The following is a 12,500-nucleotide window of genomic DNA, read 5'->3' on the forward strand; positions in this document are numbered from 1 at the left end:
TCTACTCAGCAGAACCAGGAAGGGAAGCTCACTATAGACCTGCCTAAAGTACAGACTACTGGTCAAGTCAGGTTAGTATGATTTAACTAACACTACTATAGACCTGTCTAATGTACAGACTACTGGTCAAGTCAGGTTAGTATGATTTAACTAACACTACTATAGACCTGTCTAATGTACAGACTACTGGTCAAGTCAGGTTAGTATGATTTAACTAACACTACTATAGACCTGTCTAATGTACAGACTACTGGTCAAGTCAGGTTAGTATGATTTAACTAACACTACTATAGACCTGTCTAATGTACAGACTACTGGTCAAGTCAGGTTAGTATGATATCGGACCATGAAAACACAACTCACTCATGTAATTGTTCGGCTGGGAGTTTTTTAGGGTAAATGCCTTTCTAACAAATCTGACTAATGAAGTGAACAGGAATTAGCCCAAACTCTTTGTAGAAAGCAAACAGGAAGTAGCCCAACCTCTTTGTAGGAAGCAAACAGGAAGTAGCCCAAACTCTTTGTTGACAGCAAACAGGAAGTAGCCCAAACTCTTTGTAGAAAGCAAACAGGAAGTAGCCCAAACTCTTTGTAGAAAGCAAACAGGAAGTAGCACAAACTCTTTGTAGAAAGCAAACAGGAAGTAGCCAAACCTCTTTGTTGACAGCAAACAGGAAGTAGCCCAAACTCTTTGTCGACAGCAAACAGGAAGTAAATGAGCCTTGTACCATCTGAAAAGTCCATTCCTCTGCTGCAGCACTAGCAAATTGCCCATACTTTTTTTACCTTCTGTTGCAATTGGGGACATTTTGGTCAAATTACCTCAAAATGACCTAAATGAAGAACTCAGAACGTCCAAATGGTGCCCTATTTCCCCCATAGGACTCTGGTTAAAAGTAGTGCACTATGTAGGGAATAGAGTGCCCTTTGGAAGGCAGTCCAGGAGGGACTGGTTACAACTGGAAGATCCTTCCTCTGAGACTGCTATCCCAGTCGCCAGGGCAACCGAGGTCAGAGCCGGGAACAGCGTCCTGATTGGTAAAAAGATTACTGTGCTATGGGGCACGGTTGAAGCTTCACACACACACACACACACACACACACACACACACACACACACACACACACACATACACACACACATTGTGAGGCTCAGTTCAGATTGACAGTGTAACTGCAGCTGGTTATTGAGTAGTAGGTATCTTGTTAGATATGTCTTCAACCACTCTGAGACGAACAGAAAGACGGATCACACGGTGGGAGCAGAAAGGATAAGGCAGGGAGAGGAGATGAGGGGAGGGGAGGGGAGGGGAGGAGGAGAGGAGAGGAGAGAGGAGGAGAGGAGGAAAAGAGAGGAGAGGTGAAGAGGGGAGAGGAGGGGAGAGGAGAGGGAAGAGAGGAGGGGAGGAGAGGGAAGAGAGGAGGAGAGGAGGAAAAGAGAGGAGAAGAGGGGAGGAGGAAAAGAGAGGAGAGGAGAGGAGGGGAGGAGGAAAAGAGAGGAGGAGAGAAGACCGGTGAGGAGAGAGGAGAGAAGAGAGGATGAGGAGAAGAGAGGAGGGGAGGAGAGGAGAAGGGGGAGTGGAGAGGTGGAGAGGAGGGGAGAGAGGAGGAGAGGAGGAAAAGAGAGGAGAGGTGAAGAGGGGAGAGGAGGGGAGAGGAGAGGGAAGAGAGGAGGAGAGGAGGGGAGGAGAGGGAAGAGAGGAGGAGAGGAGGAAAATAGAGGAGAGGAGAAGAGGGGAGGAGGAAAAGAGAGGAGAGGAGGGGAGGAGGAAAAGAGAGGAGGAGAGAAGACCGGTGAGGAGAGAGGAGAGAAGAGAGGAGGAGGAGAAGAGAGGAGGGGAGGAGAGGAGAAGGGGGAGTGGAGAGGGGGAGAGGAGGGGAAGAGAGAGGAGAAGAGAGGAGCGGGGGAGAGGAAAAGAGAGGAGGGGAGGAGAAGAGAGGAGGAGAGGAGAAGAGAGGAGGATGCTTACTATTTCCTCATATAGGATGATGTCATCTTCCTGAGGAGGATGATCTGGCCAATCGGCGGTTTATTCACGCCCTCACCATTCTGTTGTTGTGACGCCCTCACCATTCTGTTGTTGTGACACCCTCACCGTTCTGTTGTTGTTGTGACACCCTCACCGTTCTGTTGTTGTGACACCCTCACCATTCTGTTGTTGTGACGCCCTCACCATTCTGTTGTTGTGACACCCTCACCGTTCTGTTGTTGTTGTGACACCCTCACCGTTCTGTTGTTGTTGTGACACCCTCACCGTTCTGTTGTTGTTGTGACACCCTCACCGTTCTGTTGTTGTGACACCCTCACCGTTCTGTTGTTGTTGTGACACCCTCACCGTTCTGTTGTTGTGACACCCTCACCGTTCTGTTGTTGTTGTGACACCCTCACCGTTCTGTTGTTGTTGTGACGCCCTCACCGTTCTGTTGTTGTTGTGACACCCTCACCGTTCTGTTGTTGTTGTGACACCCTCACCGTTCTGTTGTTGTTGTGACACCCTCACCGTTCTGTTGTTGTTGTGACACCCTCACCGTTCTGTTGTTGTTGTGACACCCTCACCGTTCTGTTGTTGTTGTGACACCCTCACCGTTCTGTTGTTGTTGTGACACCCTCACCGTTCTGTTGTTGTTGTGACACCCTCACCGTTCTGTTGTTGTTGTGACACCCTCACCGTTCTGTTGTTGTGACACCCTCACCGTTCTGTTGTTGTTGTGACACCCTCACCGTTCTGTTGTTGTGACACCCTCACCGTTCTGTTGTTGTTGTGACACCCTCACCGTTCTGTTGTTGTTGTGACACCCTCACCGTTCTGTTGTTGTTGTGACACCCTCACCGTTCTGTTGTTGTTGTGACACCCTCATCGTTCTGTTGTTGTGACACCCTCACCGTTCTGTTGTTGTTGTGACACCCTCACCGTTCTGTTGTTGTTGTGACACCCTCACCGTTCTGTTGTTGTTGTGACACCCTCACCGTTCTGTTGTTGTTGTGACACCCTCACCCTTCTGTTGTTGTTGTGACGCCCTCATCGTTCTGTTGTTGTTGTGACACCCTCACCGTTCTGTTGTTGTTGTGACGCCCTCACCGTTCTGTTGTTGTTGTGACACCCTCACCGTTCTGTTGTTGTGACACCCTCATCGTTCTGTTGTTGTTGTGACACCCTCACCGTTCTGTTGTTGTTGTGACACCCTCACCGTTCTGTTGTTGTTGTGACACCCTCACCGTTCTGTTGTTGTTGTGACACCCTCACCGTTCTGTTGTTGTTGTGACACCCTCACCGTTCTGTTGTTGTGACACCCTCACCGTTCTGTTGTTGTGACACCCTCACCGTTCTGTTGTTGTTGTGACACCCTCACCGTTCTGTTGTTGTTGTGACACCCTCACCGTTCTGTTGTTGTTGTGACACCCTCACCGTTCTGTTGTTGTGACACCCTCACCGTTCTGTTGTTGTTGTGACACCCTCACCGTTCTGTTGTTGTTGTGACACCCTCACCGTTCTGTTGTTGTTGTGACACCCTCACCGTTCTGTTGTTGTTGTGACACCCTCACCGTTCTGTTGTTGTTGTGACGCCCTCACCGTTCTGTTGTTGTTGTGACACCCTCACCGTTCTGTTGTTGTTGTGACGCCCTCACCGTTCTGTTGTTGTTGTGACACCCTCACCGTTCTGTTGTTGTTGTGACACCCTCACCGTTCTGTTGTTGTTGTGACACCCTCACCGTTCTGTTGTTGTTGTGACACCCTCACCGTTCTGTTGTTGTTGTGACGCCCTCACCGTTCTGTTGTTGTTGTGACACCCTCACCGTTCTGTTGTTGTTGTGACGCCCTCACCGTTCTGTTGTTGTTGTGACACCCTCACCGTTCTGTTGTTGTTGTGACGCCCTCACCGTTCTGTTGTTGTTGTGACACCCTCACCGTTCTGTTGTTGTTGTGACACCCTCACCGTTCTGTTGTTGTTGTGACACCCTCACCGTTCTGTTGTTGTTGTGACACCCTCACCGTTCTGTTGTTGTTGTGACACCCTCACCGTTCTGTTGTTGTTGTGACACCCTCACCGTTCTGTTGTTGTGACACCCTCACCGTTCTGTTGTTGTTGTGACACCCTCACCGTTCTGTTGTTGTGACACCCTCACCGTTCTGTTGTTGTTGTGACACCCTCACCGTTCTGTTGTTGTTGTGACACCCTCACCGTTCTGTTGTTGTTGTGACACCCTCACCGTTCTGTTGTTGTTGTGACACCCTCACCATTCTGTTGTTGTGACACCCTCACCGTTCTGTTGTTGTGACACCCTCACCATTCTGTTGTTGTGACACCCTCACCGTTCTGTTGTTGTGACACCCTCACCGTTCTGTTGTTGTTGTGACACCCTCACCGTTCTGTTGTTGTTGTGACGCCCTCACCGTTCTGTTGTTGTTGTGACGCCCTCACCGTTCTGTTGTTGTGACACCCTCACCGTTCTGTTGTTGTTGTGACACCCTCACCGTTCTGTTGTTGTTGTGACACCCTCACCGTTCTGTTGTTGTTGTGACACCCTCACCGTTCTGTTGTTGTTGTGACACCCTCACCGTTCTGTTGTTGTTGTGACACCCTCACCGTTCTGTTGTTGTTGTGACACCCTCACCGTTCTGTTGTTGTGACACCCTCACCGTTCTGTTGTTGTTGTGACCGCCTCACCGTTCTGTTGTTGTTGTGACACCCTCACCGTTCTGTTGTTGTTGTGACGCCCTCACCGTTCTGTTGTTGTGACACCCTCACCGTTCTGTTGTTGTTGTGACACCCTCACCGTTCTGTTGTTGTGACACCCTCACCGTTCTGTTGTTGTTGTGACACCCTCATCGTTCTGTTGTTGTTGTGACGCCCTCACCGTTCTGTTGTTGTTGTGACACCCTCACCGTTCTGTTGTTGTTGTGACACCCTCACTGTTCTGTTGTTGTGACACCCTCACCGTTCTGTTGTTGTGACACCCTCATCGTTCTGTTGTTGTTGTGACACCCTCACCGTTCTGTTGTTGTTGTGACACCCTCACCGTTCTGTTGTTGTTGTGACACCCTCACCGTTCTGTTGTTGTGACACCCTCACCGTTCTGTTGTTGTTGTGACACCCTCACCGTTCTGTTGTTGTTGTGACACCCTCACCGTTCTGTTGTTGTTGTGACACCCTCACCGTTCTGTTGTTGTTGTGACACCCTCACCGTTCTGTTGTTGTGACACCCTCATCGTTCTGTTGTTGTTGTGACACCCTCACCGTTCTGTTGTTGTTGTGACACCCTCACCGTTCTGTTGTTGTTGTGACACCCTCACCGTTCTGTTGTTGTTGTGACACCCTCACCGTTCTGTTGTTGTTGTGACACCCTCACCGTTCTGTTGTTGTTGTGACACCCTCACCGTTCTGTTGTTGTTGTGACACCCTCACCGTTCTGTTGTTGTTGTGACGCCCTCACCGTTCTGTTGTTGTTGTGACACCCTCACCGTTCTGTTGTTGTTGTGACGCCCTCACCGTTCTGTTGTTGTTGTGACACCCTCACCGTTCTGTTGTTGTTGTGACACCCTCACCGTTCTGTTGTTGTTGTGACGCCCTCACCGTTCTGTTGTTGTTGTGACACCCTCACCGTTCTGTTGTTGTTGTGACGCCCTCACCGTTCTGTTGTTGTTGTGACACCCTCACCGTTCTGTTGTTGTTGTGACGCCCTCACCGTTCTGTTGTTGTTGTGACACCCTCACCGTTCTGTTGTTGTTGTGACACCCTCACCGTTCTGTTGTTGTTGTGACACCCTCACCGTTCTGTTGTTGTTGTGACACCCTCACCGTTCTGTTGTTGTTGTGACACCCTCACCGTTCTGTTGTTGTGACACCCTCACCGTTCTGTTGTTGTTGTGACACCCTCACCGTTCTGTTGTTGTGACACCCTCACCGTTCTGTTGTTGTTGTGACACCCTCACCGTTCTGTTGTTGTTGTGACACCCTCACCGTTCTGTTGTTGTTGTGACACCCTCACCGTTCTGTTGTTGTTGTGACACCCTCACCGTTCTGTTGTTGTTGTGACACCCTCACCATTCTGTTGTTGTGACACCCTCACCGTTCTGTTGTTGTGACACCCTCACCATTCTGTTGTTGTGACACCCTCACCGTTCTGTTGTTGTGACACCCTCACCGTTCTGTTGTTGTTGTGACACCCTCACCGTTCTGTTGTTGTTGTGACGCCCTCACCGTTCTGTTGTTGTTGTGACGCCCTCACCGTTCTGTTGTTGTGACACCCTCACCGTTCTGTTGTTGTTGTGACACCCTCACCGTTCTGTTGTTGTTGTGACACCCTCACCGTTCTGTTGTTGTTGTGACACCCTCACCGTTCTGTTGTTGTTGTGACACCCTCACCGTTCTGTTGTTGTTGTGACACCCTCACCGTTCTGTTGTTGTGACACCCTCACCGTTCTGTTGTTGTTGTGACCGCCTCACCGTTCTGTTGTTGTTGTGACACCCTCACCGTTCTGTTGTTGTTGTGACACCCTCACCGTTCTGTTGTTGTGACACCCTCACCGTTCTGTTGTTGTTGTGACCGCCTCACCGTTCTGTTGTTGTTGTGACACCCTCACCGTTCTGTTGTTGTTGTGACGCCCTCACCGTTCTGTTGTTGTTGTGACACCCTCACCGTTCTGTTGTTGTTGTGACGCCCTCACCGTTCTGTTGTTGTTGTGACACCCTCACCGTTCTGTTGTTGTTGTGACGCCCTCACCGTTCTGTTGTTGTTGTGACACCCTCACCGTTCTGTTGTTGTTGTGACACCCTCACCGTTCTGTTGTTGTTGTGACACCCTCACCGTTCTGTTGTTGTTGTGACACCCTCACCGTTCTGTTGTTGTTGTGACACCCTCACCGTTCTGTTGTTGTTGTGACACCCTCACCGTTCTGTTGTTGTGACACCCTCACCGTTCTGTTGTTGTTGTGACACCCTCACCGTTCTGTTGTTGTGACACCCTCACCGTTCTGTTGTTGTTGTGACACCCTCACCGTTCTGTTGTTGTTGTGACACCCTCACCGTTCTGTTGTTGTTGTGACACCCTCACCGTTCTGTTGTTGTTGTGACACCCTCACCATTCTGTTGTTGTGACACCCTCACCGTTCTGTTGTTGTGACACCCTCACCATTCTGTTGTTGTGACACCCTCACCGTTCTGTTGTTGTGACACCCTCACCGTTCTGTTGTTGTTGTGACACCCTCACCGTTCTGTTGTTGTTGTGACGCCCTCACCGTTCTGTTGTTGTTGTGACGCCCTCACCGTTCTGTTGTTGTGACACCCTCACCGTTCTGTTGTTGTTGTGACACCCTCACCGTTCTGTTGTTGTTGTGACACCCTCACCGTTCTGTTGTTGTTGTGACACCCTCACCGTTCTGTTGTTGTTGTGACACCCTCACCGTTCTGTTGTTGTTGTGACACCCTCACCGTTCTGTTGTTGTTGTGACACCCTCACCGTTCTGTTGTTGTGACACCCTCACCGTTCTGTTGTTGTTGTGACACCCTCACCGTTCTGTTGTTGTTGTGACGCCCTCACCGTTCTGTTGTTGTTGTGACGCCCTCACCGTTCTGTTGTTGTGACACCCTCACCGTTCTGTTGTTGTTGTGACACCCTCACCGTTCTGTTGTTGTTGTGACACCCTCACCGTTCTGTTGTTGTTGTGACACCCTCACCGTTCTGTTGTTGTTGTGACACCCTCACCGTTCTGTTGTTGTTGTGACACCCTCACCGTTCTGTTGTTGTTGTGACGCCCTCACCGTTCTGTTGTTGTTGTGACACCCTCACCGTTCTGTTGTTGTTGTGACGCCCTCACCGTTCTGTTGTTGTTGTGACACCCTCACCGTTCTGTTGTTGTTGTGACACCCTCACCGTTCTGTTGTTGTTGTGACACCCTCACCGTTCTGTTGTTGTTGTGACACCCTCACCGTTCTGTTGTTGTTGTGACGCCCTCACCGTTCTGTTGTTGTTGTGACACCCTCACCGTTCTGTTGTTGTTGTGACGCCCTCACCGTTCTGTTGTTGTTGTGACACCCTCACCGTTCTGTTGTTGTTGTGACGCCCTCACCGTTCTGTTGTTGTTGTGACACCCTCACCGTTCTGTTGTTGTTGTGACACCCTCACCGTTCTGTTGTTGTTGTGACACCCTCACCGTTCTGTTGTTGTTGTGACACCCTCACCGTTCTGTTGTTGTTGTGACACCCTCACCGTTCTGTTGTTGTTGTGACACCCTCACCGTTCTGTTGTTGTGACACCCTCACCGTTCTGTTGTTGTTGTGACACCCTCACCGTTCTGTTGTTGTTGTGACACCCTCACCGTTCTGTTGTTGTTGTGACACCCTCACCGTTCTGTTGTTGTTGTGACACCCTCACCATTCTGTTGTTGTGACACCCTCACCGTTCTGTTGTTGTGACACCCTCACCATTCTGTTGTTGTGACACCCTCACCGTTCTGTTGTTGTGACACCCTCACCGTTCTGTTGTTGTTGTGACACCCTCACCGTTCTGTTGTTGTTGTGACGCCCTCACCGTTCTGTTGTTGTTGTGACGCCCTCACCGTTCTGTTGTTGTGACACCCTCACCGTTCTGTTGTTGTTGTGACACCCTCACCGTTCTGTTGTTGTTGTGACACCCTCACCGTTCTGTTGTTGTTGTGACACCCTCACCGTTCTGTTGTTGTTGTGACACCCTCACCGTTCTGTTGTTGTTGTGACACCCTCACCGTTCTGTTGTTGTTGTGACACCCTCACCGTTCTGTTGTTGTGACACCCTCACCGTTCTGTTGTTGTTGTGACCGCCTCACCGTTCTGTTGTTGTTGTGACACCCTCACCGTTCTGTTGTTGTTGTGACGCCCTCACCGTTCTGTTGTTGTGACACCCTCACCGTTCTGTTGTTGTTGTGACACCCTCACCGTTCTGTTGTTGTGACACCCTCACCGTTCTGTTGTTGTTGTGACACCCTCATCGTTCTGTTGTTGTTGTGACGCCCTCACCGTTCTGTTGTTGTTGTGACACCCTCACCGTTCTGTTGTTGTTGTGACACCCTCACTGTTCTGTTGTTGTGACACCCTCACCGTTCTGTTGTTGTGACACCCTCATCGTTCTGTTGTTGTTGTGACACCCTCACCGTTCTGTTGTTGTTGTGACACCCTCACCGTTCTGTTGTTGTTGTGACACCCTCACCGTTCTGTTGTTGTGACACCCTCACCGTTCTGTTGTTGTTGTGACACCCTCACCGTTCTGTTGTTGTTGTGACACCCTCACCGTTCTGTTGTTGTTGTGACACCCTCACCGTTCTGTTGTTGTTGTGACACCCTCACCGTTCTGTTGTTGTTGTGACACCCTCACCGTTCTGTTGTTGTTGTGACACCCTCACCGTTCTGTTGTTGTTGTGACGCCCTCACCGTTCTGTTGTTGTTGTGACACCCTCACCGTTCTGTTGTTGTTGTGACACCCTCACTGTTCTGTTGTTGTGACACCCTCACCGTTCTGTTGTTGTGACACCCTCATCGTTCTGTTGTTGTTGTGACACCCTCACCGTTCTGTTGTTGTTGTGACACCCTCACCGTTCTGTTGTTGTTGTGACACCCTCACCGTTCTGTTGTTGTGACACCCTCACCGTTCTGTTGTTGTTGTGACACCCTCATCGTTCTGTTGTTGTTGTGACGCCCTCACCGTTCTGTTGTTGTTGTGACACCCTCACCGTTCTGTTGTTGTTGTGACACCCTCACTGTTCTGTTGTTGTGACACCCTCACCGTTCTGTTGTTGTGACACCCTCATCGTTCTGTTGTTGTTGTGACACCCTCACCGTTCTGTTGTTGTTGTGACACCCTCACCGTTCTGTTGTTGTTGTGACACCCTCACCGTTCTGTTGTTGTGACACCCTCACCGTTCTGTTGTTGTTGTGACACCCTCACCGTTCTGTTGTTGTTGTGACACCCTCACCGTTCTGTTGTTGTTGTGACACCCTCACCGTTCTGTTGTTGTTGTGACACCCTCACCGTTCTGTTGTTGTGACACCCTCATCGTTCTGTTGTTGTTGTGACACCCTCACCGTTCTGTTGTTGTTGTGACACCCTCACCGTTCTGTTGTTGTTGTGACACCCTCACCGTTCTGTTGTTGTTGTGACACCCTCACCGTTCTGTTGTTGTTGTGACACCCTCACCGTTCTGTTGTTGTTGTGACACCCTCACCGTTCTGTTGTTGTTGTGACACCCTCACCGTTCTGTTGTTGTTGTGACGCCCTCACCGTTCTGTTGTTGTTGTGACACCCTCACCGTTCTGTTGTTGTTGTGACGCCCTCACCGTTCTGTTGTTGTTGTGACACCCTCACCGTTCTGTTGTTGTTGTGACACCCTCACCGTTCTGTTGTTGTTGTGACGCCCTCACCGTTCTGTTGTTGTTGTGACACCCTCACCGTTCTGTTGTTGTTGTGACGCCCTCACCGTTCTGTTGTTGTTGTGACACCCTCACCGTTCTGTTGTTGTTGTGACGCCCTCACCGTTCTGTTGTTGTTGTGACACCCTCACCGTTCTGTTGTTGTTGTGACGCCCTCACCGTTCTGTTGTTGTTGTGACACCCTCACCGTTCTGTTGTTGTTGTGACACCCTCACCGTTCTGTTGTTGTTGTGACACCCTCACCGTTCTGTTGTTGTTGTGACACCCTCACCGTTCTGTTGTTGTTGTGACACCCTCACCGTTCTGTTGTTGTTGTGACACCCTCACCGTTCTGTTGTTGTGACACCCTCACCGTTCTGTTGTTGTTGTGACACCCTCACCGTTCTGTTGTTGTGACACCCTCACCGTTCTGTTGTTGTTGTGACACCCTCACCGTTCTGTTGTTGTTGTGACACCCTCACCGTTCTGTTGTTGTTGTGACACCCTCACCGTTCTGTTGTTGTTGTGACACCCTCACCGTTCTGTTGTTGTTGTGACACCCTCACCATTCTGTTGTTGTGACACCCTCACCGTTCTGTTGTTGTGACACCCTCACCATTCTGTTGTTGTGACACCCTCACCGTTCTGTTGTTGTGACACCCTCACCGTTCTGTTGTTGTTGTGACACCCTCACCGTTCTGTTGTTGTTGTGACGCCCTCACCGTTCTGTTGTTGTTGTGACACCCTCACCGTTCTGTTGTTGTGACACCCTCACCGTTCTGTTGTTGTTGTGACCGCCTCACCGTTCTGTTGTTGTTGTGACACCCTCACCGTTCTGTTGTTGTTGTGACGCCCTCACCGTTCTGTTGTTGTGACACCCTCACCGTTCTGTTGTTGTTGTGACACCCTCACCGTTCTGTTGTTGTTGTGACACCCTCACCGTTCTGTTGTTGTTGTGACACCCTCACCGTTCTGTTGTTGTGACGCCCTCACCGTTCTGTTGTTGTGACACCCTCACCGTTCTGTTGTTGTGACACCCTCATCGTTCTGTTGTTGTTGTGACACCCTCACCGTTCTGTTGTTGTTGTGACACCCTCACCGTTCTGTTGTTGTTGTGACACCCTCACCGTTCTGTTGTTGTTGTGACACCCTCACCGTTCTGTTGTTGTTGTGACACCCTCACCGTTCTGTTGTTGTTGTGACACCCTCACCGTTCTGTTGTTGTGACACCCTCACCGTTCTGTTGTTGTGACACCCTCACCGTTCTGTTGTTGTTGTGACACCCTCACCGTTCTGTTGTTGTTGTGACACCCTCACCGTTCTGTTGTTGTTGTGACACCCTCACCGTTCTGTTGTTGTTGTGACGCCCTCACCGTTCTGTTGTTGTTGTGACACCCTCACCGTTCTGTTGTTGTTGTGACCGCCTCACCGTTCTGTTGTTGTTGTGACACCCTCACCGTTCTGTTGTTGTTGTGACGCCCTCACCGTTCTGTTGTTGTGACACCCTCACCGTTCTGTTGTTGTTGTGACACCCTCACCGTTCTGTTGTTGTGACACCCTCACCGTTCTGTTGTTGTTGTGACACCCTCATCGTTCTGTTGTTGTTGTGACGCCCTCACCGTTCTGTTGTTGTTGTGACACCCTCACCGTTCTGTTGTTGTTGTGACACCCTCACTGTTCTGTTGTTTGTGACACCCTCACCGTTCTGTTGTTGTTGTGACACCCTCACCGTTCTGTTGTTGTGACACCCTCACCGTTCTGTTGTTGTTGTGACACCCTCACCGTTCTGTTGTTGTTGTGACACCCTCATCGTTCTGTTGTTGTGACACCCTCACCGTTCTGTTGTTGTTGTGACACCCTCACCGTTCTGTTGTTGTTGTGACACCCTCACCGTTCTGTTGTTGTTGTGACACCCTCACCGTTCTGTTGTTGTTGTGACGCCCTCACCGTTCTGTTGTTGTTGTGACGCCCTCACCGTTCTGTTGTTGTTGTGACACCCTCACCGTTCTGTTGTTGTTGTGACACCCTCACCGTTCTGTTGTTTTTGTGACACCCTCACCGTTCTGTTGTTGTTGTGACACCCTCACCGTTCTGTTGTTGTTGTGACACCCTCACCGTTCT

General features: G+C 50.3%; 1 protein-coding gene across 8 annotated transcripts in view; it reads left to right on the forward strand.

Moving 5' to 3' along the window:
- The window catches only part of LOC106569653 (receptor-type tyrosine-protein phosphatase F), a 470,260-nt gene that overhangs the window by 373,172 nt on the left and 84,588 nt on the right, over positions 1–12,500 (forward strand). For all 8 annotated transcript variants that reach the window (XM_082961019.1, XM_082961018.1, XM_082961020.1 and 5 more), the window contains one exon: positions 1–71. This exon is cut by the window's left edge and continues 186 nt beyond it. In XM_082961019.1, the coding sequence (XP_082817145.1) occupies positions 1–71 (71 nt within the window). The remainder of the gene's footprint in view (positions 72–12,500) is intronic.

This window comes from Salmo salar, chromosome 14, assembly GCF_965601325.2.
Source record: "Salmo salar chromosome 14, fSalSal1, whole genome shotgun sequence".
Classification (NCBI taxonomy): Eukaryota; Metazoa; Chordata; class Actinopteri; order Salmoniformes; family Salmonidae; genus Salmo; species Salmo salar.